This window comes from Giraffa tippelskirchi, chromosome 7 (genome assembly GCF_054371585.1).
Source record: "Giraffa tippelskirchi isolate mGirTip1 chromosome 7, T2T-mGirTip1v1.2.pri, whole genome shotgun sequence".
NCBI classification, from domain to species: Eukaryota; Metazoa; Chordata; class Mammalia; order Artiodactyla; family Giraffidae; genus Giraffa; species Giraffa tippelskirchi.
In genome coordinates this window covers 121,240,454-121,267,966 of record NC_137281.1, presented here as the reverse complement: position 1 = coordinate 121,267,966, position 27,513 = coordinate 121,240,454, and the positions used below count along the sequence as shown (strand labels likewise).

General features: G+C 36.3%; 1 protein-coding gene across 10 annotated transcripts in view; it reads left to right on the top strand.

The window, feature by feature from the left end:
- The first annotated feature begins 1,621 nt into the window (after positions 1-1,621).
- The window catches only part of USP8 (ubiquitin specific peptidase 8), a 92,354-nt gene continuing 66,462 nt past the window's right edge, over positions 1,622-27,513 (top strand). For 4 of the 10 annotated variants that reach the window (XR_014059108.1, XM_081508303.1, XM_081508300.1 and 1 more), the window contains exons 1-7: positions 1,622-1,747; positions 13,100-13,268; positions 16,026-16,170; positions 20,544-20,629; positions 22,161-22,323; positions 24,773-24,815; positions 26,511-26,655. Coding sequence is in view for 8 of the 10 variants with exons in the window: in XM_081508303.1 (XP_081364429.1) it covers positions 13,165-13,268; positions 16,026-16,170; positions 20,544-20,629; positions 22,161-22,323; positions 24,773-24,815; positions 26,511-26,655 (686 nt within the window). In the remaining 2 variants the exon portion in view is untranslated. Of the gene's footprint in view, positions 1,783-13,073; positions 13,269-16,025; positions 16,171-20,543; positions 20,630-22,160; positions 22,324-24,772; positions 24,816-26,510; positions 26,656-27,513 lie in introns of all 10 variants that reach the window. The other 6 variants (XR_014059109.1, XM_081508304.1, XM_081508302.1 and 3 more) reach the window with 3 other exon arrangements.

Sequence of the window (27,513 nt, the reverse complement as noted above, 5' to 3'; positions counted from 1 at the left end):
TTTCGTCTTCAGCGAAATCCAAATTCTTCCTCTATCTTTGTTTGGTTCCTACTCCTGAACTCAACTCTGGATTATTAGCATACTCAAATCATCAAAATGCTCAACAGATGCTCCCCACCCTACCCTGGCCTCCAAAAACCAAACAACCAACAACTGATTTACTTTTTTAAGGTCCACTCTCAAAGGTATATGCTATTTTCCCCCTCAGTTATGAAAAATTTGCTAAGGCGTCCTAGTTAGTAGTCTCTAGTAATAAAGTATAGCTAATATTATATCAATTTTAATCTTTTGGGAAAACAGTGTATGCTGCCAAGTCACTTCAGTCATGTCCGACTCTGTGTGACCCCATAGACGGCAGCCCACCAGGCTCCACCGTCCCTGGGATTCTCCAGGCAAGAACACTGGAGTGGGTTGCCATTTCCTTCTCCAGTGCATGAAAGGGAAAAGTTAAAGTGAAGTCGCTCAGTCGTGTCCAACTCTTAGCGACCCCATGGACTGCAGCCTACCAGGCTCCTCCGTCCATGGGATTTTCCAGGCAAGAGTACTGGAGTGGGGTGCCATTGCCTTCTCCAAAACAGTGTATACCTTTGATATAAAAGAAGCACTGTATTTTTGCAGGTATTTTTCACTGCAAAGGAAAAGAAATTAACATTAATGGAAAGACTGTGTTTTTGTGTACGCTCAGTCTCTAAGTGGTGTCCAACTTTTTGTGATCTCATGGTCTGTAGGCCACCAGGTTCGTCTGTCCATGGAATTTTCCAGGAAATAATACTGGAGTGGGTTGCCATTTCCTCCTGCAGGGGATCTTCCTGACCAGGGCACCAAACTTAGATCTCCTGCATTGGCAAGCAGACCACTGAGCCACCTGGGAAGCCCAATGGAAAGACTACTAGGTGTGAAACACTATTGGACTAGTTGCTTTCATTTATTCATTACGAATTTATTGAACACCTATTTGGCACACCCTTTTACTTAACGCACTTACTAGACCTCACCTTCCAGCTGTTCCATTCATGAGACACGTGGATTGTCCCTGAGGACTTAAGTGACCATGGCCTATCACTCCATCCAAGCTACTTTATGTTTACAGATAATCGGAGCATCCAATCACCTATAAAGAATCACGTCACGACAAAGTTCGGACCGCTCGTTTTGTTTTTGTAAGACTGGGCTTTTAACTGTGTATGCGCATATCTAATATGCTTTAGAACCGTATCCATTCTTCTCTTACCAGAGGCGTGGCTTCGGAGAATGTTAAACTTTTGGTCAAAATCTGAGATTCACATCCCCTTTCTAGTCAGCCTTAAACCTCCAATTTGAAGAGAAGGAAGCGTAGCGTTAAGGGCTGCCCTGCCTCCTCCGCTGCAAGGCCCAGGATGAGAGTTACAGCAGGGTGACAGAACTAAGACTGAGAAATGCAGGGCGCAGGGGACGGGCGGACAAGCTCGCCCCAACTAAGCGTAGCCTGGGCGCTACCCAGACCGTCCAGCCAAACCGTCCTCCTTAGTCCTCCTCCGCCCTCAGGCGAAGCTGCCACACTCAGAGAGGGAACACGGGAGGAACAAATAGTCAAGGGCGCGCGCGCGCAACGTGACGTCACATACGCGACGCGTCGCAACGCAGTGCAAATTGGGAATCGGGGATGAGCTGGGCTGGCTTCCGTCCGGATAGCGATTCTTCCTCGAGTTGGTGGGAGATGGGCCTTTGGCGAGGAGGCTGGCGTTAGTGAACTGCACCGAGTTCCAAGGTGAGTGCGGGGCTGGGTCCTGGCCTTTGATCCTTGTGAATCCGACCGCAGCGAAGCCCCTTACCTTACACCAGCTGCTGATCACCCGGGAGACAAGCTCTGTCCTCGGAGAGGGGTGGGACAGTCGGCTTTTGGAGGAAGGGCCCAACCTCGAGTCTTTCCTGCTGTCCACCTCGGGTTGCCCAGCGAGTTCCGCGTAGGCTCAGGTTTTCCGGTCTCAGAAGGTGGCCTTGACCATTCTTCCATCTTCTTGGACAGTCAGACCGACTTTGACCTCCTTCCTCTTGCCTCCGTTCTCTGATTTGCTTGCTGTCGAGCTGCATCCCCAGGCCTTAATACAACCTCTCAGAGTGTTTTTCAGTCCGTCTTCTGATCCAGTCAAACTTGCTTTTAGTGAAGTTCAAATATGCGTTTAAAGAAGCTATGAGCGCATCAGAGTTAAAACTGTGACTTTCCCCAAATAAAAGCTTTTCTTTCCTAAAATGTGCCCTCTCTCCTGGAGTTGTGGGATAAGTTAATTTCACCTCCACTCCACCTTGGAAATTATTAGAACCCTGAATTTATACCTAAAGCTGCAGGCCACACTTTTCGGTTTATTTCTTGCCTCCAGTTCATTTTGTGACCTTGAAACAAGTCTCTTAATCACTAACAAAATATTTACCTGAAGACAGAGGTGTTGCAGAATCTAAGAAATTTAATACTTGTTAAGAGCCCTGAGGGTTTCAACTATAAGGGATGCCGAAATAAAGATTTTACTCTCTCTAAATCTGCAAACATCCTAATTTTTGTATACTTTATACTGCAGTCATGAAAAATGCCCAGTGGTCTTTGTTAGGGAAGTGTTCCTCTTGTAGGCTTTTTCTGCGGCTTTGCTATGTAAGCAGTTTTGCATTTTAACAGATTCTGTTTAAGATTCATTGTTGAATGTCTTTCATGATGGATTTAGATCGTTTCTCATGATTCCAGAATACTGATCTAATCTGTCTGAAAGGTTTCCTGTAGGTTGTGTTACGTTTCTAACATGTTGAAATACATATTCCATTTCTTGTGACACATTGCTGCTGCTGCTAAGTCGCTTCAGTCGTGTCCGACTCTGTGCGACCCCATAGACGGCAGCCCACCAGGCTCCGCCGTCCCTGGGATTCTCCAGGCAAGAACACTGGAGTGGGTTGCCATTTCCTTCGCCAATGCATGAAGGTGAAAAGTGAAAGTGAAGTCGTTCAGTCGTGTCCAACTCTTAGCAACCCCATGGAATGCAGCCTACCAGGCTCCTCTGTCCATGGGATTTACCAGGTAGAGTACTGGAATGGGGTGCCATTGCCTTCTCCACTTGTGACACATTAGGTGCATCTTTTAAATTAGATAGTAAGGACACAACAACCTGTCACTAATGACATAAATACATATTAATTGCACATAGGTATGCATTGTAGTTTTTGAGAAAACAATGCTTGAGAAAAACAAAAATATTTTAAGGATGTCTTTCTAGAATTTAATTTTTTAATATATTTACTTGAACTTTGTCAGTTGTTATAGTTTTTTGTTTATTAGTATGAACATAATAGGAAAGAACCAGGATGGCTTTTGTAAAGTAGAAGAGTCAGTACATCAGATTTTTTTCCATAAAATGTCTGGCATTTTATTATGAACATTATATTTTATTATGAACATGAAAATATACTATTTTTGTAGAGATGAAAGGGAAAAACTGTTCATTAGATATGAGGTGCTAATAAGTTAAACATTATTGAGTCTTTTTTGTTTTAATCTTGGTTATTGTCCCAGTTGCCTATTGCTATATAACACTTCACTCTAAAACAAAGTAGCTTAAAGCTACAGTTTATTATCTCATGTTTCTTTGGGCCAGCTGGATTCAGCTGGTTGCTTCTCGGTGAGGGTTTCTTATATTTGTAGTCAGATATCCAGCTAGGATTGGAGTCATCTGAAAACGGCTGGGCAGAACATCCAGGATGGCTCATTCCCATGGATGGCAGTTGATGTTGGCTGAGGGTTCAGCTGAGATGTCAACTGGAGTGCCTGCAATATAGCCTCTTCATGTGTCTTGGGCATAGCACAGCATGGAGGCTGAGTTCCAAGAGCAAGTGTTTGAAGGAAGTGGAAGCTTTCTCTTAAAATCTTTTAAAGCCTGGACCCAGAAATTGGCACAGCATTACTTCCAACATTCTCTATTCATTAGAGCAGTTAGAGTCCTCCCTCCACCAGATAATAGACTTTTGAAGGAACCAGTGCTGATAATAATTTGTGGCCATCTTTAGCGAACCATAATTTTGTTGACAAGGTTATGTTAGACTAATATTTAGATATAATAGTAGATGCAGAGTAAGTTACCCTTCTGATTTTTTTTAGCCATCTCATGGCACATTATAATTTTCAGAGTACTTTTTGTAAAATTTTTTCATTTGATACCTTTGAAAATTTTATAGAAGCAGATGGATTATTTCCATTTTGCAGATGAAAATTAACTGAGCAATGGCATTGGTGGCATTGGAGGATTTAAGGAATTTGCCTAGAGTCATATGATAGTAAGTGGAAATGAGACTAAGACTTATAGTACTTTCATAATATAGAGTTTATTAGTAAATGATGAAATGTTATATTAAACTTATTTTGGAATTACATATTTATAACCATACTAATTCAAGTAACAATACTCATGTATAGTGAATAAAGTTAGTGTTGAGAGAGCTAAACTTTGTCTCTTCTAACACATTACAGTTTAGTCTTTCATGATACTAAATTCTCTGAAATGTGTCAATAATGATGTGAACCTGCATGTCTTTTTTTAAATTGAAGTATAGTTGATTTACAATGTTTTAGGTGTACAGTAAGGTGCTTCAGTCATATATGTATATATATTCTTTTTCAGAGTCTTTGGCATTATAGGATATTATAAGATATAGAGTATAGTTTCCTGTGCTAAACAGTAGGTCTTCATTGTTTATTCATTTTACTAGTAGTGTGTGTCTGTTAATTCCAAATTTATCCCTCCCTACTCCCTTTCCCCTTTGGTGAACATAAGCTTGTTTTCTGTGTCTATGAGTCTATTTCTGTTTTGTAAATAAGTTCATCTATATCATTATTTTAGATTCCACATGTAAGTGATATCATATGATATTTGTCCTGATGTCTTTCTAATGTCATGAAATGAAATTATTATACATTATAATATCAATTTCAAAACAGATTGAAAAGCTGTGGGTATAGGAATCCTGGAGGTTTTATTTTAGTTTCTTAATTATAAAATATTAAAGATAAAAATGATTTCTCATAATTTTTGGTAGGTTGGGAATGATATAACTTAAGATATTGATTTCAGCTGAACACTAACTGTCATCTTCAGACTGTCTTATTGCTTCTAGTAATATACTTATATCCATTCTTTGTGCTCATGGTTCCCTGTCTTGAGTGTATGTTAGAATTAACCTGAGGAGCTTTATAAAAATTCTTATGTTCAAATCTCACTCAGATTCTAATTGAACTATTTAGGAATGGATTCTGGGCATCAGTATTTTTTTCAAGTTCTGTGGGTGATTCTAATACACAGCTAGGGTTGCAAACCATAGCTTTTTTTCTGGTACTTACTAAGTACAGTTGGGTTCCCAGCTCATCCATTTGGCATCTGCGAAGAAAAATTGAAGAGATAAAGAGGGAGAAGAGATAAGAAATGGAGTAAGGTTACATATGTAGAGACACCTATTTATTGTGTAAAACAGTTACCTGTGTCTTTTTTCTAGGAATGATCCTTCTTAATAAAACCAAAAAATTTGGCATGGTATGTTAGTGCCTACATTAGGGTATGTTGCTTTGTATTACCATTGTGTACTTATCTTTCATCTTAAGAGGTAGAAACTACATTAGGAGGTGTATTCTTTGTATTCTCTTTAGCCGCCAGCCCTGCACTTTGTATTCTAAATGTTTACCAAATTGAAGCCAGTTTTTAGTCACTCTTCAGAACTAAGGCTAGTTATTTTACTCTGTTTTTCTTTTTAGCAGTGTAAGAACTTTGTAACTTTGGAATTCTCCAAGTTCAAGCTCTTCAGGTATCTTGTCAGCTGTAGAGAAACAAGATCTCATTTCCTTAGTGATTCATTCTCCTGATATTAGTTACTAGTGTGAATGATGTTTATGTTTTTTAAACTATTTTAGAAGTTTTAAAATACACATAAAAGTGAAGAGAATAGAATTATTTAAACTATCCTAGATAACCTATGATTTCAATGTCAGTACTTTGTTATCTCCCAAAACAACAGGGATTATAAAAGTTAACATTAATGCCTTAATAGTTGATTTAATATCTATTTGGTCTTTCTGCAAACTTGATATCTAATTATGTATTTACATCTCTATCAGGACATCTTTTTTTAGATGTTATTTCTTTTTCATATACTTGTTCAAATTTTTTTTGTAAATCAGTGGTTCTTATATGGGGTTAATTTTGCATCCCCTTCTCCCCTAGCCTGGTCCCGGACATTTGTCAGTCAGGAAACATTTTTGGTTGTCACAACCGGAGAAATGTGGATACTACTGGCATCTAGTGGGTAGAGGCCAGGGATGCTGCTAAACCTACTGCAATGTGTAGGGCAGCCCCACGGCAAAGAATTATTCAGCCAACATGTGAGTAGTGCCCAAGTTGAGAAATGCTGCTGTAAACTGGTCAGTTTTTTAAACTACAATATTCCTTTTTTTTTGTTAACAGCACTACCATTGTTCCCATTTCTCAGGGTTTGAAAGTGTGTGTGTGTGTGTGTGTGTGTGTGTGTGTGTACACTTAAGAGAGAAAATATTGTTTCAGTCAAAGCATGTTTCTACCTTTTTATGTTCTTTTTTCCATGGCCTGCTACTTATTCTGTTCTCAAGTATCATTCCCTTGTTTCTGTTTCCTTCAAATCTGTCCTACATACCCCACTTTGACCTGCCCAGAAGTACTATTTTCCTTTCAAGGAACGTCTGGCTTCTTACTGTGTGATAAATTAAATATAGATAATTTTGGGTGGCTTCAAAAGTCCTCCATCATGTAACTCTGTTGCTTTACCTAGTAGAATTTATTATTGCTAGCCAGCAGTTATTAAGGGTTGACTCTAAGGACTACTGAAGTAGTTGTTAGAGATCTAGCATGTTAGAGTAATGACTTGTAAAGATGAGTAAGTGTAATTCCTTGATCTAATTGATTATTTCCTAATAATCCCTATTATATTCTTTATTTTTCTCACTACTTTCCTATCCTGATTCCTCTTTTTGTGTCTTTGTGTTGATTTCCTCTTCTGTATGCCCTTCTTTCTGACTCTATTCATAGCTAAGTCCTATCCTTAGGGCAGGTGGCTGTCTTTTATCACAGCATCATGATACTGCATGCTTATGAGGTATGAGTAACTTAAAGTGTAGTCACACTTGTCATCTGGTCCAAATTCTGTACTGAAGGAATGACATAGATAACAAATAGTATAGGATTTAGACCAAGAAATAAACTCCAGGTCTGGGACCATCAAGGATGGAAGAGGTGAAACTTAAGTTGTTGTTATTGTTGTTTTGGCTGCACCTTGTGGCATGTGGGATCTTAGTTCCCTAAGTAGGGATCGAACTTGTGCCCCCTGCACTGGAAGTGTAGAATCTTAACCACTGGACTTCCAGGGACTTCCCTTAAATTGGTTTTTGAAGGACGAAGGATCAGCACAAAGAGTACAGTCTGGGCTGGAAGAATCTCCCCCCTCGCCCCAAGTTACACTGAATTTTTCCCTCCTTTTTACTTCCCAATGAATGGAGTTAATGTATTTGTGCATTTATATATATATATATATATATATATAAATGTATATTGTAGGAATTAGTTGTTGGCTTATTATTTAATGAGTATTAGTTTGGTCTTGGTAACTAGACTAAGATATTTGTGACCAGAAGCCCTGTGGTATTCTCTGTCCCCCTAGAGCAGTTACTCAAAGTAGCCAGTCTCTGTTACAGGCTTGCAGCTTGTACTAGAATATAAATGAGTACACTGCTTTCCTCCTAAAGAAAGTCTTGCTACTATGAAAAATTCAGCGCGCTTAATTGGTTTACATTCTGTTATAAGCTTATTTTATCACAGACTGGTAACCAGCAATTCCTCAACCAGCACTGGTCTGTAGACCACACTTGGAGTATAGCATTGCTCTGCAGGACTTCTTCGCTTTTTCAGTTGTAACCTATAGTAAGAAATACATTTCATGTTTCTACCCAGTGCTCTATAGGTGCATACACAGGTACACATAGCCTAAACTAAAATTTCGTGAAACAGTTCTTAACCTTATTATGTGTGACATGCTCTGATATTTTCTCTTTAGGATTTGGTTTGTTTGTTTGTTTTTTAACGATGATTGTGACCTCCTAAATTGATTTTTTAAAACACTGTGCTTGTCACTGGACACACAATAAATACTCAGACAGTACTAAAGTTTTGTTTTGTTTTTTAGCAGTGATTTAATTCTTGAAAGAGTTCAGCCCTCAAGTATTGCTTTGAAACAGATTATTTCGTCAGTACTCACTTGTCTGGGCATTTTAACTGGAAGGGTGTTGGATGGATTATATGAAATTTAAGAGAGTCAGGTGATGTCTCGTGATTACTATTGCTGTCTGAAGGCCAGAGATGGGGGGAGATGAGATGATGGATGACCAACGAAGACAGACTTCACTTTCCTTTCAGTCTTGCCAGCAACCTTGGCAGTAACTGGTGTGAAGCCCTAGTTCAGGTATCTTGACCAGTCTGAATGACCAGATACCTCAGTTGTTACTTTTTTTACTTTTTAGTCTTTACTCTGTGGTTCAAGTCATCTAATCTCTAATTCTCTTTGGAAGGGTCAGAAAGATGTCAAAAGGAAAGAACAGGGGTATATACGCCTTCCATTTTCTCCCTATTATCAACTCATTTTCAGTACTGCCTGGTTTTCATTTTTGGAGCATTGCTGTTTGATTAAGCTGGAGTCCTTAATCTTTGTCAGGTTTACACATCTTAAGCATTTATTTTTTGTTTTAGAAGACCTTTTTTCTTACATATATTTATTTCATTTTTTTGTACTTAAAATCTTTTTTGAAGTGTACATAGTTTTCTTGGGTAATATGTTGTATTTAGTTCTAGAACTAAACAAGCAGCTTTTAAAATTATTTGAGTTCTGTAGTTATTGAACCGGAGAAGGCAATGGCACCCCACTCCAGTACTCTTGCCTGGAAAATCCCATGGACGGAGGAGCCTGGTAGGCTGCAGTCCACGGGGTCGCTAAGAGTCAGACACGACTGAGCGACTTCACTTTCACTTTTCACTTTCATGCACTGGAGAAGGAAATGGCAACCCACTCCAGTATTCTTGCCTGGAGAATCCCAGGGACGGGGCAGCCTGGTGGGCTGCCGTCTATGGGGTTGCACAGAATCGGACGCAACTGAAGCGACTTAGCAGCAGTAGCAGTTATTGAACATTCCTATTGTAAGTATCAGTGGGTTTGTTTTTACTGTTGCAGCTAAAGTAAGAAATTGTAAGTCCATTCAGTTACTCTGGCCTTGAGTTATTTTATGTCATTCTCTTTTGAAATTTCTTTAATGGCAAATTGCAGCAGAATGACTTATCAAAAATATAATTCATTAAAGTTTACATGCATTTAAGTTGGATTCATATTCTTCTTTGCTTTCTCATTCAATTAGGGAAAAATACCCTTTACCTTGTGCTTTGACTTCTCCAGAAATATAGGTGATTGTAGAGGCTGAAATAGAAATTAAGGCAATGCTGGATGTGTTTTTAACACTAGGCATCTATTTGACAGTATAACTTTAACTTAATGAATGAAAATGGAACCAACTGTGATCCTCTGATGACATCATCAGAGAAAGTTGTTCTTTATTTCAGCTGTTCTCAAAAATCAAATAAGGACAGAAAAGATAACTTAAAAAAAGCAAAATCTTTCTCCTAGAAACCCTCATTAAAAACTTTGGTGTCGTCACAATCTTATCCCTGTACTTTGCCTCCGAGTGTCTAATCAGTTGTCAAGTTCTGTCAAGAATATGTCTCAGTGAAAGAGACCCCTTTGTGGTGTTTCTAATGTTTATCTGCCTCCTCCATTGCATCTCTGCTGCCCTAGTTCTGACCTTCCATCATTTTTCCTTAATTATTATGGGTAACTAATGTCTTCCTTATCTCTAGTCTTTTATAGCCTAACCTTGTACTGTTAGTTTGAAACATATAACTGTTCTTAGATCCTTGCTTATGGCTCTCTGTTACCTTTAGAAAAAAAGTAAATGCTTTAATATGACATTCACAGCCTTCCATTTATCTGTTTTTAGACTATTTTTCATGCCTTCACTGACTAGCAAATCCTTGTTCATTCTCTATACTGGCTAGTTCCCAAAGATGTTCTTTACTTTTTTGACTTTTTCCTCATACTCTTTTCTCATCTATCAAAAAGCCTCTCACCAAGACTCACATAAATGCAATCCCTTGCTTGATGCCTCCTAAGATTCCTCTAGTTATACTTGATCTTCTTAATTTTTCTTATTGTACATTATTTATACTGTATAGTTTGACACTTATGGTTACATGTTATATTAACACTGCTTACAATTTTCTCTTTCACATTAGTTTTTAAACTTTGTGAGGAAATGGATCACATATAATTTTTGAGTTCCTGGGAGCACAGTGTCTTCTATGGTAGAATATCTGTGAATGTTAGAATTGAATTTAACTTTGAAGTAGCTAATGGTTTATTATTTTAAGTTGCCTAGGAAGCATGTATAGTCTTTATATTCTTTGTCTTTCAAAGAGCCAAGCTTTTAAGGTAATCATGAGAAAACAGATTTGACCGAGACATATTCTCAACCTTCAACTTAGAAGGTTCAAATAAATAGCTCTCTTTCCCAACCAAGAAACTTGATTGTCAGGAATCGACAAAATAGGCTCTACCTGACTCTTTGAATGTGTGTTCTGTGATTAGACGACTAATACTTATGACCCAGAAAAAGGAAAGAGTTGGAAAAACAGATACTGTCAGACTGGTGCCAAGTTACTCTATCTCTGGCATTAATCCTTATCTTAGTACACTTAGTGTTGCCAGTGAAAAATCACTGGGCTTTTTGGAAATTATATTTCAAGAGTTAGCCTGTATCGGGGGGAGCAAATGTTTCTTATGATTGAGTAAGCTTAAAATCCTAGCTGAGCTAGGTGGGAGTAGAAAAGTCAGGATAAGTTTTGTTACCCTTAACTTTCTGTCCTCTGCTGTGCTTAGTCACTCAGTTGTGTCCGACTCTTTGTGACCTTCTATGGACTGTAGCCAGCCAGGCTCCTCTGTCCATGGGGATTCTCCAGGCAAGAATACTAGAGTGGGGTTGCCATGCCCTCCTCCAGGGGATCTTCCCAACCCAGGGATCAAATCCAGGTCTCCTGTATTGCAGGCAGATTCTTTACCATCTGAGCCACTAGGGAAGCCCAAGAATACTGGAGTTGGTAGCCTATCCCTTCTCCAGGGAAGCTTCCTGACCCAGAAATTGAACCAGGGTCTCCTACATTGCAGGCAATTCTTTACCAACTGAGCTACCAGGGAAGCCCCTTCTGTCCTCAAGCCCTCCTGAACAGTCCAAGCTCCAACATTCCTTGCCCTCTGTCACCTTCTGTTGTAGCATCACTAAGGCCTCACGTTTCCTTAAGCACCTTCCTGGAAACTTAGTTTCTTGGCCTTAGTGTGCTAGTTTTAGTTTGTTTTAAAACTTCATACAAAAGGTGTCATGTTGTATGTATTCATGCTTTTTCACTCAGCTTTAGGGGGATAAGCAGAGATTGAGGAGGTGTTGAGCATAGCGGGTTAGGGAATGTTCTCCAGTTAAACTGTTTATCCTGGGAGGTCAGGGGCCATGTCTTATATATCCTTTGTGAATTTAACATGTAGCATTATGTTTTTTATAAGGTAAGACACTCAATGTTACTATCTGGAAATCCAAGGGATCACTATCATATTCTTTCTTTATTGGATGCTCTTCGCTGTTTTGATGATGCATTGTTGATGAGTTAGATACCTAAGGAGAAGGATGTATTTAATGTTGATTAACCCATTTGGGAGTTATGGTGTGGTTCAGAGCTTTTCCTCCCCTATCACTGATAGGTTTAGACATAGAACTCACAGTGGGGGGAGGGGCAGAGTAGAAAATGGTTATGTATGAGATCTTTGTTTCTAAATGCATAGATCTGAGACTGCTAATTCAAGTGCTTGATTAAATCTGTGTTTGTAGATGCATAGAGATGGTATAGATGGAACAATGACTTTTAGAGAAAAAATAGCTAGGTTTGGTGAATAAGAGTGGATTAGTGGCACAAGGCTGAAAGGGATGAGTATCAAGAAATGAGAAAGCGTTAATATTTAATATAAAATGTGACTAGAATCAAAGCAAATTGGGGTACTTTTGGAGTTTCACATAGGTGAGCAGAAGCCTTTCCCCCCCTTAAGTTGTACCTTACTCAGCATCATAGGAGTCAGCGTTCATTGATGTCCATTCCCTGGTGGCTCAGACGGTAAAGCGTCTGCCCGCATTGCAGGAGAACTGGGTTCGATCCCTGGGTCGGGAGGATCCCTGGAGAAGGAAATGGCAACCCACTCAAGTACTCTTGCCTGGAAAATTCCATGGACTGAGGAGCCTGATAGGCTACAGTCAATGGGGTCGCAAAGAGTCGGACAGGACTGAGCGACTTCACTTTCACTTTCATCTAATACTAGTAAACTGATAGACTGAAGAGCATTAAGATTGTGGAAATAACTGATAGGAAAAAAGTTATCTTTTTTAAGTGAAGTATAAATTGATTTACAGTTGTGCCAATCTGCTGTACAGCAAAGTGACTCAGTTACACATATATTTATTATACATTCTTTTTATATATATTTTCCATTATGGTTTATCACAGAACAGTGCATTTAGTTCCCCGTGCTATGCATTAGGACCTTGTTGTTTATCTATCAAAATGTAATAGTTTGCACCAACCAACCCCAAACTCCTAGCCCATCCCTCTCCCCCGACCCTCCTCTCTACTGTGCCTTCCCCCCCGCCAACTGCAAGTCTACTCTTTATGTCTGTGAATCTGTTTCTGTTTTTTAGATGGGTTCTATTGTGCCATATTTTAGATTCCACATATAAGTGATATCATATGATATTTGTCTTTCTCTTTCTGACTTAACTTCACTTAGTATAATCTCTAGTTGCATTCATGTTGCTACAAATGGCATTGTTTCATTCTTCTAATGGCTGAGTAGTATTCCATTGTGTATATGTACCATATCTTCTTCATCCATTCATCTGTCGATGGATTTAGGATTATATGTGTTCATTTTGTTTCAGAAAAGAACTCCTTTTAATGAAGTACACCATTCACTGCGGAAGTGGAAGAGTAAAGATTTTTCATTATGCCTGCCGTGGCTTCAGTTCCTAAAGAACTCTACCTCAGTTCTTCACTAAAAGACCTCAATAAGAAAACAGAAGTTAAACCAGAGAAAATAAGCACTAAGAAGTATGTATACTTTGCTAGTTTGAGTCATATTCAGGTATCATCTACTATTGAAAATTAGAGTGTTCTATGAAGTGTTTGGTAAGCCAAAATGGTCTAAAGAAAGGAAACAATTTATCTTTTTTTTCTGAAAGCAAAAATCCTCTTTGAATTTCTTTCCTTTCCTGAAAAAGAGATATTGAGTTAGGTCTTCTGTATAAACAAAGTTATATAAAATAACCTTACGAAATGTGGGGGATAGCTATTAACTTTTAATTCATTTCCATTTTATTAGATGAGTTAGAGAAGTTCTTAATTTTATCTTGGCAAAATACATACATATTCTGCTAATGTGTATATTATCTGTTCTCTGGACAAATACATCACATCGTAAGTTTAAGAGGTAGAGTCTGCAAGGATTCTACAAACCTCATTCAGCCACAGTTAATGTCTTTGCAACAGTATAAACGTACTTAATTGAAGATCATTTTTATTCTTATGTATCTCACATATAAAATATAGTTCTAGCATAGTCTTTCTTTGATTAAAAAAGAAGAAATATGTATTTTTTTATGCAGTATTCAGCACAGTATTTGTGCCAATTTGACATGAACTTTTAATATAATGATTTATTTTTTGTGTTTCTGAGGACATGAGTTCTGTTTATGTTGAAGTCGACTGTATGTTGTAGTAGAGGCTAGAGGTGATACCTTCCTGAATTTGCCCTTAGATAAAATATAGTAGAGATGGAGAAGTCTGGGTATTTTGATATTTACTGGAAGTTATTTAGCTTAAAATGGGATATCACTAAAATTGTTAACTTGTTGATAGTTTTATCTCCGGTAAAGGACAGGAGGCAGTAGGGGAACTTTTCTTCTGAATTTATTTTGACCAACGAAGGAGACGATTTGGACATATGTAACTATATTATTACAGAGTTGAGAGAGTTTCAGAAAGAAAGGTGGGTCTTGCCAGCCTTACACCCTACGCTTGAGGCAATCAGATTTTAGAAATTGGGGGAAAACACGTGTTCTGTGACTGGAGATAAATGTAAGATTCTAAAAAATAATATGTATGATTCTAAATGAACCTGTGAAGAGGCATCTTAAACCTGTGATTGCACTGGGACACCTTTATAAGTCATTTTCTAGAGGAAATAAACAAGATGGGAAGAAAATATCAATAAAACATGGATAAAGACAGAATAGTAAGAACTTTAAAGAAGATCAGGAAAGAAAATTCTAGAATGAACTGATACTTTCAAAAAGATTTTTGGGTGGGGAAGGGGTAGGAAGAATGAGAGAGTGACTAGCCTACTTCTTGAGCCACGTTGGTGTTGATGGGGTGATAGAGAAAGTAGCTCTGTTAAACTCGCTTGGAATAGTTTTCAAATAGGAAATAGTGGGAAGGATAAAACCACCTTGAAGCTTTCTCAGAGAGCTTCATCAAATCTTAAAATAGATAAATCTGTTTTAGCAATGTCTGCTTTAGCTCTAGGACTACCCTGACCCCACAGGAAGTGGTATCTTGGAAGAACTTCCTAAATGTACCACCACAACTCACATTCTTACAATGTCATAGTACTAGTCTAGCGGATGCTAGAATCCTTTTAGGATGTGTGGCTGGTTCGTTGGATTCACAGAGGCATTGCAGCCATCTCAGCTAGATCTGGTACGTATGGGCCCATGAGATTTACATACATCATAGTGAAAAGAAATTGGGAAAAACCTAAGGGCTCTTGCACCCACTCCTAAACTCTTAGAGAATCTCCTTACTAAGCTTTGGTTTGATTTACCTCTATTCTAGAACTTCAGTGCTATGCTTGAGAGGGCATACACACTGACTGAGATTGTCCTTGTGTAGGACTGCCTTTGGTCTTAAAGACTGCTTTGGCCCCTGTTCCTTTCTGTGGTGTTCTAATTCCTTCACCTGACCAACTTCATCATTAATCCATGTCTCAGTCTTAGAGCATAGTTTGAAAAATACAGAAAACAGGATGCACTGCTTTGTAGAAATAAATTATTGATAAAGCATATTGTGTATAAGCATTGGTACTATAACTTGGTTGGTGAAACTTTAGTCGTAAGTGAATGAATTCCTTTTGTAGAAGTGTTTGTTTTATTAATTTGCTTTCTGAGGACTGTTAAATCAGGAAAATGTCCTTAGAATGAATGCCATAGAATCCTCAAATTATTTTATTGAAGTGGAGTTTTAAGATGACATGTTTTTAGACTTTAAATCTCCTTTCCTTTTAGGGACAGTGAATCATTTAGCTGTTGTGTAGAAAACTCTGAAAGATTAAACTCATGTCCTCTTTCCTGGCTCTAGTTTCTTGGGTGGGGAGAATTTTACATCATCGTTAATTAGAAAAGAGTAAGGAGAATTGAAAAGTATTTAACTTTAAAATAGTAACTATTTTATCTCCCCTACTTCAACACGAGTAGTATACAGCTCTGTTCTTTAATTGTAGAGTATGACTATTATATGGATGCTGGAGGACTATTTGCCTCAGGATTACCTTTTGTAGTTAATCTTTTAAAACTAGTCTTAGGTGCATTTTGAACAGTTTGGTGACATACAAATAATTTAGGAAATGTAAGTATTTAATCGTAGCATAAGGGAAATTTTCATGTTGTATCCAAACTTATATCTAATTTTGTATCAGTTCTGAAGTAATGCAGTCTAAATTATGAAATGTATTTAGATTCTCTGTAGACTTTATACATGACTTTTTCCTCCCAGATGTCAAGTGTTTTAATTATTTTTTCCTCTAATTTTAAGTTATGTACAGAGTGCCCTGAAGATCTTCAAGACTGCAGAAGAAAGCAGATTAGATCGTGATGAGGAAAGGGCCTATGTGCTATATATGAAATATGTGACTGTTTATAATCTTATCAAAAAAAGGCCTGATTTCAAGCAACAGCAGGTACCCTTTATTTCTAAGCTTTTATTTGCTAAGTTATTTTTACACGGTGGAGCTGTTGATCTCTAAAATTTTTAACTAACCCTGAAATTTAGCAGCAAATTCAAATTATTCTGCAAGCAGAAAAAGCTAACTAAAGATTTACTTTAATTATTTGCAAATTTATATGTGTGTCTGTGTGTGTGTGTGTGTATACACTTACTCACACTGTTTACATATACTTCATTTGCTTTGGATTAGTACAAGTTTATAGCAACATACAGACTCATAGTTTTCTGTTGTAATTATTGCCAGGTCAAATGGAAGGATTCAGTTTATTCATGCATTAGATAAGAAAAATATGACTGTAGTTGTACTTTTTCAAGAGTCACGGTTTAGTCACTTGTTTTTGTGTGATAGCTCTTATATTTAATTGACATCATAGCCATATTAAAGATCCCAGCTTGGAAAATTAATGTTGACCACTCCATTTTTATATATTTATTTATTATTTTCAATCCTTTGAGCCAGGTGTCTTTATTTCAATTTGCTGAAGCACCAGGAGGGATGGTGGGAGAGGTGTTAGTTGGTAAAGAGAATTTTTGGCTGGGATAAGTGTTGCAGGAGAAGATGGTTGCATTTTTATCACACCAGAAACAAACGAAAGAAGAAAACAGAAACTGGGTTAAAGAAATGGGAAAAATATTGTGTTCATGGTTCTACCTTTACCTAGGAATGATCTTGCTACTAGAGAATAGTAGCAAAATCCTGCTTATAGATTTCTTACTTGGTAGACAAGCCATTCTTGAATTAATATTGTGATTTTTACTTTGATTCACTAGTGGCAGAATTAGCTTGTCTCACTTAAATTAACTTATAGAAGCATAAAAAGAAAAGTTCTCTTACTCTTCGAAGGAACCTTTTTTTTTTGTCCACAGTAGTGGGACTGATAATTTCTTTTGGTTGTGGGTTATGGGGTAATTTTACTATTTTCTTTAATGGTGACAAATGATTGCTGGTGTTTCTTCTCACCAGCCAAATTATGCTAGTAATCTTTATAGGGTTTTATATCTAGCTTTGGAAAGGTAGCCCCTTGCATTTGGAGGTTCATCTTCCTGTCTACAGGTGGGTGGAATGGTCCTGCCCTTGTAACATTCTTGGACATACTTTCCTTCAGATAAAGATGGAGCCCTATCTTGCCCCCTCTTTGATGGTTTTTACCATATCTGTTAAAAAGATACTGCTTAGAACCAGTATACAATTCATGTATTTAATACTTCCTGTCATCCCTGATGTTTTTCCTAACTCCACTAGAAGATTTCTGAAAATAACAATGATGTAATGGACATTTTACTCAGAGGGTCTTTGAGTCATGTTGTTTCTGCTCAACATAAAATTGAAGAAAAGCTACTCTGCTATATACATATGTATGGGTTATGAAGGACTACCCACAACTAAAAGCTTTGGCGTATTTATGAAATAATAAAAAGAACCCAGTGCTGGAAGACCCTGGTAGCATCACAAAAACATCACAGAGTGGGGTAGAACATACCTGGGTTGGGATTGCACTCTCTCACTTTGGGCTCCTGAGCAAGTTCCTTCATCTCTCCTGAGCACCCCCAGTTCCTGTAAAGGGAAACCTCCTTGGTGGGTTGCGGTAAGAATCAGAGATAAGTTTTGTATTATCATTCCTATCATACTGTAAGTATTCTATACATATTGGATGGGTGATTGAATAAATGGTGGCAATTATTCTGCTTATTACTATTGTAAACGTGTTTTATTCATTAAAACATAAATCTGAATTCTGTCAGAAATATAAAAAAGATACTCCTTAAAAAGAAATGTAAAAGTATGTACTAAAGTAAATATTTTTGAAAGATTTGAAGATTTGGAGGAGTTCGGGAGTTTTGGTGTCTGCTTTTTTGTCTTGTGGTAGAGCCAATTTTTTTATGTACTTAACTTTTGTTTTATTTTTCTAACTTAGTGGTTACTTTTTTTTTCTTTGACAAGATTGGGAATCGTTATGTATCTACCTTTTTTTTTTTTAAGCTTGAAGAAGTTGGAGTAAATTTTAATCAGTAAGAAATTTTTCCATTTCCACAGAGTATCTATTGCATTTCTGAAGAGGGTATCCATTAATAGTTGAAAGTAGCAGGACTTGTTCAGGTTAGGAAGCTCCCTGCAAAGGCTCAAGTAACCCAAGCTTTTACTTCATACGCTGCAGATGTTCAGTTCTTGGTTTTCTGTGAAGGGATTGCTTTTTTCCATTAGCTCTGTCTGGGGTACCACATCTGCTTCAGTCTTAGAACTGTTTTTTGTTTCATTTAGCTCAGCTTCTCTGGTGCAGTTTAAGTATGTGAAGTATTAATTTTAGTAACTACATATTTTCTGGTTTTCATCCTTTAAATCCAGAAGGAACAGAATGTAATGTGACCAGCCTTCTTCAGAAACTTACATTTTTCACTAGTTTTACACCAAGATTTAGAGAAAACTTGTTAATTTAGCAAGTTCACTAGTAGAAAACATGTTTATTATTTACTCATTGAAAAATATCAGTTTATGAACAATTTTTTAGGGTTATCTGAAAAAGAGGGAAGGCAGATATACTGAAAATATTAGTATAGCAAAGTCTAGATGCAGTTAGAATATTTTTATTCCTTTAAAAAAATTTTTTTTTAAATCTCCATGGTGATCTTGATAATTAATCCTAAATATTATTAGTAGTAAACCATTTTGTTCAGGAATCATAAGAATTGCTTGAATTTGTGTGTTCAGGAATAGGTAAACCTAAGAAGCAAATGCTTTTAGTTGTATAAGTTTTGGACATTTTTTTTTATTATTCTGCTAATTATCAATGCTATTGAAAAATTGGAAAAATGTTATACTTACTTGAGCTGTGTTCCTTTAAGAGCACAGAGAGAGATAATTATTGACAAGAAACCTCACTGATACTAGGGGAATGTCTTCTGGGAGTTTGTAACAGCCATGCCCAAACATAATTTTCTCAGCATTTCAGCAGTGTTAAGTCAGGCTTTTAAATGAGTTCATACCAAAAAATTAATAAAACAAATCATAGTGTTTTTTTGGTTTTACTTTGTATTTTGTTTTTATCAGAGAAATGTTACAGTAATGGTTATATTTTATTTTCTCTTAAAGTAGTACATCAATAGTCAGAACATTGTAATAATGGAAGTAATTCCACTTCCCTTCCACTACAATTTTTAGTTGATATGATGTTGAATAAACTATACTTTTATTAAAATTACATAGTGAATGCCCTTTTATTTATTTAATCTAGAAGAATAAAATCAACTAAAATACAATCTGCTTTTAGGCTAGATAGACATATGATAGTTGTTATCAACAAATTTATCCTACCAGCTCTTCTATAACTTTGAGTACAATATCATTTGTGATGAATTGTGCTAGTAGGCTCTGTTTGCAAAGTCATAGTGGTAAGCTGTGGCAAATTAGGTCCATTCCTTAGTTAGCTGAGTCTCACTATACTACTGTCATGTCAAACCAACCATGATTTGAAAATATCTCTGATTGCAAGATCAGTGAACGTCCCCTTAGGGAAGTGATTTTTTTTTTTTAAACTTCATTATGCTTGTTAATTGGAGAAGGAAATGGCAACCCACTCCAGTGTTCCTGCCTGGAGAATCCCAGGGACGAGGGAGCCTGGTAGGCTGATGTCTATGGGGTCGCACAGAGTTGGACACGACTGCAGCGACCTAGCAGCAGCAGCAGCGTGCTTGTTAATAATTTATGTACTAAACCTGTGTGTGTGTGTGTGTTTGTGTGTGTTTTAACGTAGATACGAGGATTATATTATTGATGATTTATTTCCTGGCATTTGATTTTTCGTTATGGTTTCCTCAAGTGTAAAACTTGTTTTATGTCTAGAGTGATTTACCTCCAGTTGAGAAGTAGGTAGGTATAAAATACAGGTAGAAGGAAACATCTCAGTTTAAAACAAGAAAAACCCTATGCTATAGATCAGTATAGAATTTGCTTTACTGCTTCTGAGACTAAAAAAACTAAGTAACATATTTACAGTAGGAAAATATGTATTGCTTCTAAAATATGTAGTTTGCTTTTTGGCAGTTATTCATAAGCAATGAAAATAGTATTTACACTCCTTAAAGGTGTGTTACAAATTACTTACTGGATTTTCTTTTAAGCATACTAATGATATGAAGAAATATTTTTGAAACAACTGGAGAAGTCATGCACTAATGTAGGCTTAAAGTTTTAAAAAGTATTTTATTCAGTCATAATATTTTTATCTAAACTTTTGTTTATATGCACAGCATGATTTTGTGTTTTTAGCATTAGTGCTGTGTACAGTAGCTAGAACTAAACAGTATGAAATGGTTTTCATATAATTTTAGGACTACTTTCATTCTATACTTGGACCTGCAAACATCAAAAAAGCAATTGAAGAAGCTGAGAGACTCTCTGAAAGCCTTAAACTCAGGTATGGACACTATTATGAAATCTTTAGAAGAATGTATATTTAGAATATAAAAATAATGTTTAGAATTTGTTCATTTATATATGACCATGCATATAAATTCCAGTTCCTGGGGAAAAAGTCTTATTCATGTGTTGCCATTAATATTCTTTACTGAAAATTTTAAATGTTTGGACTGATATATTGTTAAGATAAGCATTGGTGTATTAGATTATAACTCAAGTACAATTTTTTCTAAGTTTCTGACAGGAGTCTTCAGAAAAACATAATTTTCTCATATGCTTCATGTCGCAATGACATGTTGTAACACCATATGTTTCAGTTTTTAGTCATTAGTCACTCTTTAAATAACAAAATAAAAGGGAACTATTTTTAATTCACTGTTTTTTCTCAATGGATTTTCAATACTTAGATCAATTAATAGGACCAACCTATTATAGTTAAACAGGTTTTCCCTTGCTAACTGAAAGTAAAGTGTTCTGTGAAACCATACCTAAGCTGAAATGGCAGAGGGCGAAGAAGCAATACCTTAGGAGACATCTTGTTACCAGATGCACAAAACAAATAATCAAGGTACAGCACAGATGCTCACAGACACAGTGCAAAGCTATAACAGTTTGGTGCTAAGATGCTAGTGTAGTTCCTGGGGAAGGAGCTTGGCAGTGCCAACTCTGCCCAGGGTGTACACTACTTCTCCAACAGCTTGCTGAAAACAACTGCTAAACACTTGTTTTCCATTTTTCACCTTTTTTCTATAAATGAAAATCATCTTCAGATTTGTTTCAGTTAGTAAAAACAGGTACTCATGTAAGTCTTTTGTAAAAGTGAAGTGGCATAAAGAAAACTTTGGGAAAGCAGGGATACTTGTATACATCATAGCCTTTACTTAGACATTATCTTTTCCAACTAATGTGTTCCTTTGGTCCTTTCCAGAATTGCTAGGGGCTGAAATATGTTAATGTGGATGAAATCATTTAGAATCACTCTTCCCTTTCTCCTTTAGCCAGTTAATCAACTAAGTAGAATTAGAGTTTCTTCTAATTTTGGGATTACCCATATTGTTTACTCTTGGATTGCCTAGATTTCCCTAATCATACTACTAATAGCAATAGTCATGTTCTTTATTCCTCTATCTTTGGGGCTTTAGGTTCTTTCACTTATTTATTGTCTGTACTTTTGTATTTTGAGGTATTTTATAATAAGGCTTTATAGTTAGTTTTAGGATTTTAGGACTGTAAATCTTTTGAAAAGGAAATTGTAGCATATTTGAATCTTCAAAGGATTGAAATTAGTGAGAGGGAAAGAGCAAAAAGAATATTAAACAACTTCAACTTGAGAGCACAGAGTATCTTTTCAAGCTTTTTCAGCAATTTGAAATAAATCTACAGAGGGCAAATTTGTAACAGAACACTGGCAGAGTTGAATTTCAGTTGAAAGAATACAGCCATAAAATATCTCAAGGTGGGGAACTGGATATGTTTTACTTCCCACCATTATGCCAGTAAGAGACATCTTGACTTCTTTTTTCAACTAGATATGAAGAAGCTGAAGTTCGGAAAAAACTTGAAGAAAAGGACAGACAGGAGAAAGAGCAGCTGCAGAAACAGAAAAAGCAGGCAGCAGAAAGAGAGGATGATGGCACATCAGATAAAAGTTCTTTGGAAAATGTACTGGATGCCAAAGACAAAACCCAAAAGGTATTTCAGGTTTATTCTGTGAGCTAGAAAGACTGGTTCTTTTTGTCAGATGATTTGCTTAAGAAGAATTGAAATACCACTGTATCTTTTCTTTTTAGGCAATAAGGATAATATTTAATGTGTTTTCATTAGAAATTGAATTAATTAATTCTAGCTTTAGTTGATTCCAGATTTTTTTTTTTTGATGCTTCTACAGAAATATGTGTATTCATTAGTTTTTAGCAGTCACTATAGACTTTACTAGAGTTGTGGAAAGGGCGTTTGAACTGTGATTCAGTATATCTGAGTTTGAGTCCCATATCAAGTCTTGCTTAACTGTTTTGGGACTTAGTTTGGCCAATGAAGGTCTTAAAATAGATGATCTTTAAGGTCTCTCCTTTCTAATAAATGTAATTTACTTTAGGGAAAGATTTGGTACACTGTTGCTTTGGTATGAAACCTTTTTTTCTATTCTTATTTTTTCCCTTTTACTTTTTCTTCTTTTCTCTGTCCCAGTTTCCCCGTCCTCTTTGTTTCCTTCTGGTTCCATTTTGTTCAATGATTACTTGTAGTCTTTTCAGCTGTATCATTTGTTTGCCAGAAACTGTTAGTGATACCTGCCAATTATCACTATAACTCCCTGCCTTTAACCTCCTCAGAAACTATTCTTTGTAAAATATAATTCCTTAAGCACGTTTGAAATTCATGTAAAGATTTCTAATTTAATTTTTCCTAAGCATTTTGTAGCTTTCACCTATCATTTGTATGTGGGTCATTGATTTCATTAAGAAGTAGTAGTTGAATTGCTTCTGACAGTGGGCTAGGCACTATGTAAAAAGAAGTGAAGAAATCCAATCTTTCCATTTTAGGAACTCATAATGTAAGATAAATAGTACTGCTGTAGAGACATATTCATTTATAGGTCAAATAGCTAATAAAAAAAAAAAGCCAAGATTCCCAAGAACTATATGAAAGGAACTTTTAAACTTTGATTTTGCTGCTTTTCCAACAGCAAGCTATCTTTCGTTACTTTTACTTTTGTTTAGCCTTTTTATATTGAAAAGAGAATACAATTAAATTCTGTTAACACAGCGTCAATAATCAACTAACATTTGCCATGGTTTTTATCTGCACCTCCTCTTTCTTCAATCAAATTCTGGATGACATATCATGTTACTGCTAAATATTTTAGTATGCGTCTCAAAGAAAGGAACATTTTTCTTAATAACTACCATGCTGTTTTCCTACCTCACAAAATTAACAATAATTCCCTGATATAAATTAAAGCCCAGTCTATATTTATATTTACCCACTTGTCCTGGAGAAGGAAATGGCAACCCACTCCAGTACTCTTGCCTGGAAAATCCCATGGACGGAAAAGCCTGGTAGGCTACAGTTCGTGGGGTCGCAAAGAGTCGGACACGACTGAGCGACTTCACTTTCACTTTCACTTGTCTCATAATGATTTTTTAAAGTTGATCAGTTTGAATCAGGATCCAAACAAGGTCCACTCATTGTCTTTTGGTTGCAAGATGTCTTAAGTCTCTATAGCATCCTGTACTTGAGTCTCCTTCTCATTTTTCATTTCTTGCATTTGGCTTTTTAATACTAGATCATTTCTATAAAGTGAACCACATTCTGGATTTATCTGATTACTTCCTGCTTGTGTCACTTGTTTCTTTGTCTCCTGTGTTTCCTGTAGGCTGGAGGTTCAACCTAAGAGCTCAATTAGATTCAGGTTCAGTTTTTGGTTTTGGTTTTTTTTTTTTTTTTTTTACAAGAATGCTTCATAGGTGATACTGTGTACTTTATATTATATCATATTAGGAGGTACATAATATACATTTCTTATTTTACTTTCAGTGATGCAGAAATAGATCTATAAGTTCTTTTGGGTCCTTAGTTTTCCCATCTGCAAAATGTAATGCACTTGAATCATCCCGAAACCATCCACACCCCCGCCCTGGTCCACGGAAAAATTGTCTTCCACGAAACCAGTCCCTGATGCCAAAAAGGTTGGGGACTACTGCCTTAGAGAATTATCCCATTTTATCTTGGTTAGGAAATACATATTTATAAAATTTTGTATTAATTCATTTTCCTTTAAGTCTATACTGGAGGATGCTGAAGGGAATGGAATTTTTATTTCACTGTAAGAAGTGCTGTCTTGTTAAGTTAAAGACTAAATTTCTCTAATAATCTGTGCTTTGAAATTATATTTCACCTTTAACTGGAGAAAATTGAGGAAATGACGTATGAATGTGATACGTTACTAGTTGTTTTAGCTGTTGTCGAGTAGTCTGATTATGCCATTACTGTTCATCTGTATTTTTTATAAAATGCCAATACCCTGCACACTGCATTTCCTAGAAGGCTTTCAGTTTCAAAGAAGTATTAAAGTTGAACTTTTTCTTTCTATAAAAATTTTTGTTTCTATTAAAGTTGAAACTTTCTTTTCCCTATGAAATAGATAAATGGTGAAAAGAATGAAAAAAATGAGACTACAGAGAAAGGTAAGTGTGTTCAGAAAGAGGGAGTTTTTAGGTTATTATTGAGATGTTTTGATCTCAGATTTTACACAGTGAGATCTTAGCATTTCATTTAATCTATATGTGAGCTTCTATCATTTTTCCTAACTTGTACAATAATACTGAAAATGCACTATAGTCTATACTTAGATATCATAGGGAATATTTTTGGTAATATGCATTTGAAAACATCAAAATTACAGTTGGTACTTGTCATTTTTTTTTTCCCCCAAGATGTACCTTAGCATAGTGGTTAAGAGCCTGGAGTCTCAGAAGTCAGACTTCTCAGGTTTGAATACACTCTTCTGAGTTTCACTTGGAGCTTATTACTTCGCCTTTCTACTTCAGCCCCCCCCCCCCCCACTTACGATGGGGATAATTGCATCTATTTCTTAGGGTTATTGTAAGGACTGATTGAGTTAATACATATGATACTCTTAGAACACAGTAAACTTCATATAAGTAACTGTTAGTATTTATGACTCTAAGTGATAGACTTAATTATTCAAAGCCTTTTTCATTCCCCTCAAAAAAAATCTGAACCAGTAATTTGGATGTTATCCATAGGTGGTGTTGATGTGCCAGTAACAAGGGTGTGACCTAAACAGTAAGACTTAGGCAGTTACCTAAGTTTTCTTCTCTCAGAAAAGATTTAACTTCAACAGTAATTGTAACACTAAAATTACCTATTTAAAATATTGCCATACAACAGTTTAAAAAGTAAAACTGAGTGTAGTAAGGTACCTTCCTAAAAGTTGTTACCAATTCATTCTTAGTTTTTATCCATATGTTCTTTTGTATCTCACCCTGCTTAGATGTTACCCTTCTTGGTGGTTTGTTTTCACTCTTTAGACTGTTTTGATGTCAAACTGATCTTGGTGGTTAGAAAAGGAAGTAAGATGGTTATTAGCTAGCAACTGGGTATTTTAGCTTTGGAGGTAGCATGACTGTGTTCTTCACACAGGTGAAATAGTTCTGTACATATTTAAGCCTCCTGGTGGTACTTTTTAATCTTTCACTTCAGGTGGTAGAACCTGGAAGGAAAATAGCAATATAGGGAATATTTATTTTGGCTAAATATTAAAGGGCTCAATATTAAATATTTTATGCTTGAGGAGCCCTGTGGTCCTTGCATGAAAGCAGCCATACACAATATGTAAACAAATGAGTGTAGCTGTGTTCCAGTGAAAACAGGTGACCATGGTTAACCAACCCCAGATGTGGGACACAGATAACAAACTTTTGGCTTATTATTCTAGGAAATCTACAAGGTTTTCAGATAGCCCCGAAAAGACCCCAGGGAGACTTTTAAAAAATTTAGAACCTTTAAAGAACTTTTGATCCATAAATTTTTTTTCTGGTTGACATTTCTCAAATGACTTAATTTTTTAAACTAGAATATTTTCATGACACATATTTTTAATATTTCATACAGCAACAGAGCCAACATCAGATGTAGTTGTATGGTATTTAAGTCTTTATAAACAAAGCATTGAACTAACTTCTTGATAAATGTCAAAAGCAAATTGTGTATAAAGTTAGTTTAAAAGGTAATAATGTGGTGGAACAGCAAGTATATGACACTTCCAGGAAAAACTATGCTGGTCATGTGGTCAGTGATATGATAGCACATGGAACTGGGTGTTTCTTGTCACTTATATTGTCTCTCTCAATTCCAAGGAGCAGTCACAGCGAAGGAGCTATACACAATGATGATGGATAAAAACATCAGCTTGATTATAATGGATGCTCGAAGAATGCAGGATTATCTGGATTCCCATATTTCAGATTCTCTCAGTGTTCCTGAAGAAGCCATCAGTCCAGGGTGAGTCATTGTATATTTATATAAAATGGTAAACTGTGGACGGTAGTAAATGTTGCAACTTAGCATCCATGCTAAATGTGGCAGTCTTTTCTTTTCCTGTGGTCCTTTTCCTTCTTTTTTCCTCAGTGGCACACTCTGTAGGGTAGTGTAAAGGACATTCCAGTTTGGCTATTTTTTCCTGTCTGTGGCATTTGGAGCCTTATTAGAAGAGGAATGAAACTGTTTTTGTATGTCTTCTTTCCCCAGGTGTTTGTTGAATAATTTCTCCTGTTTTTTATTTTTGAGCTTGTGAATCATATCTACAGAACTGACTAAAATCATAAACTATTTGAATTGTTTTCTATTTTTAAGTTCCCCATACTATTACCTGTGGTAAGAGAGTACACAAATACTTTCTTGAAGAAGTAGCAGGTTAGCTAAGTGATTAAGAAAAAAATATAGGTTCTAAAATCAGGCTGTGTTCAGACTGTATAACTCTGTCACTTATTAGCTACATTACTTCTAGCTAGTAATCTAACCTCTCTAAGCCCATGTTTCCATCTATGAAACTGGGAAAATAATAGTACCTATCTGAGAAGTTTTGAGAAGTTTAAATGACAGATTTTACATATGCATACATTTAGCAACAGTGCCTGGCGCCAGTAAGGACCTACTAATCTTTTTCGTTCTTTTTTAATAAGAAAGCCTTTAACCTGTAAAAGAATTTAAAGTTACTTGCATGAATATGTTGTATATTAGAAACTATTATCATAATAGTGACAGAGCTAAAACTCCAGTTCCATGGCTATTTTCATTATTATAAGTGTTATAAAAATTATATAACTTCTCTAGGTCTTAGTTTATGGGACTGGATTAGTT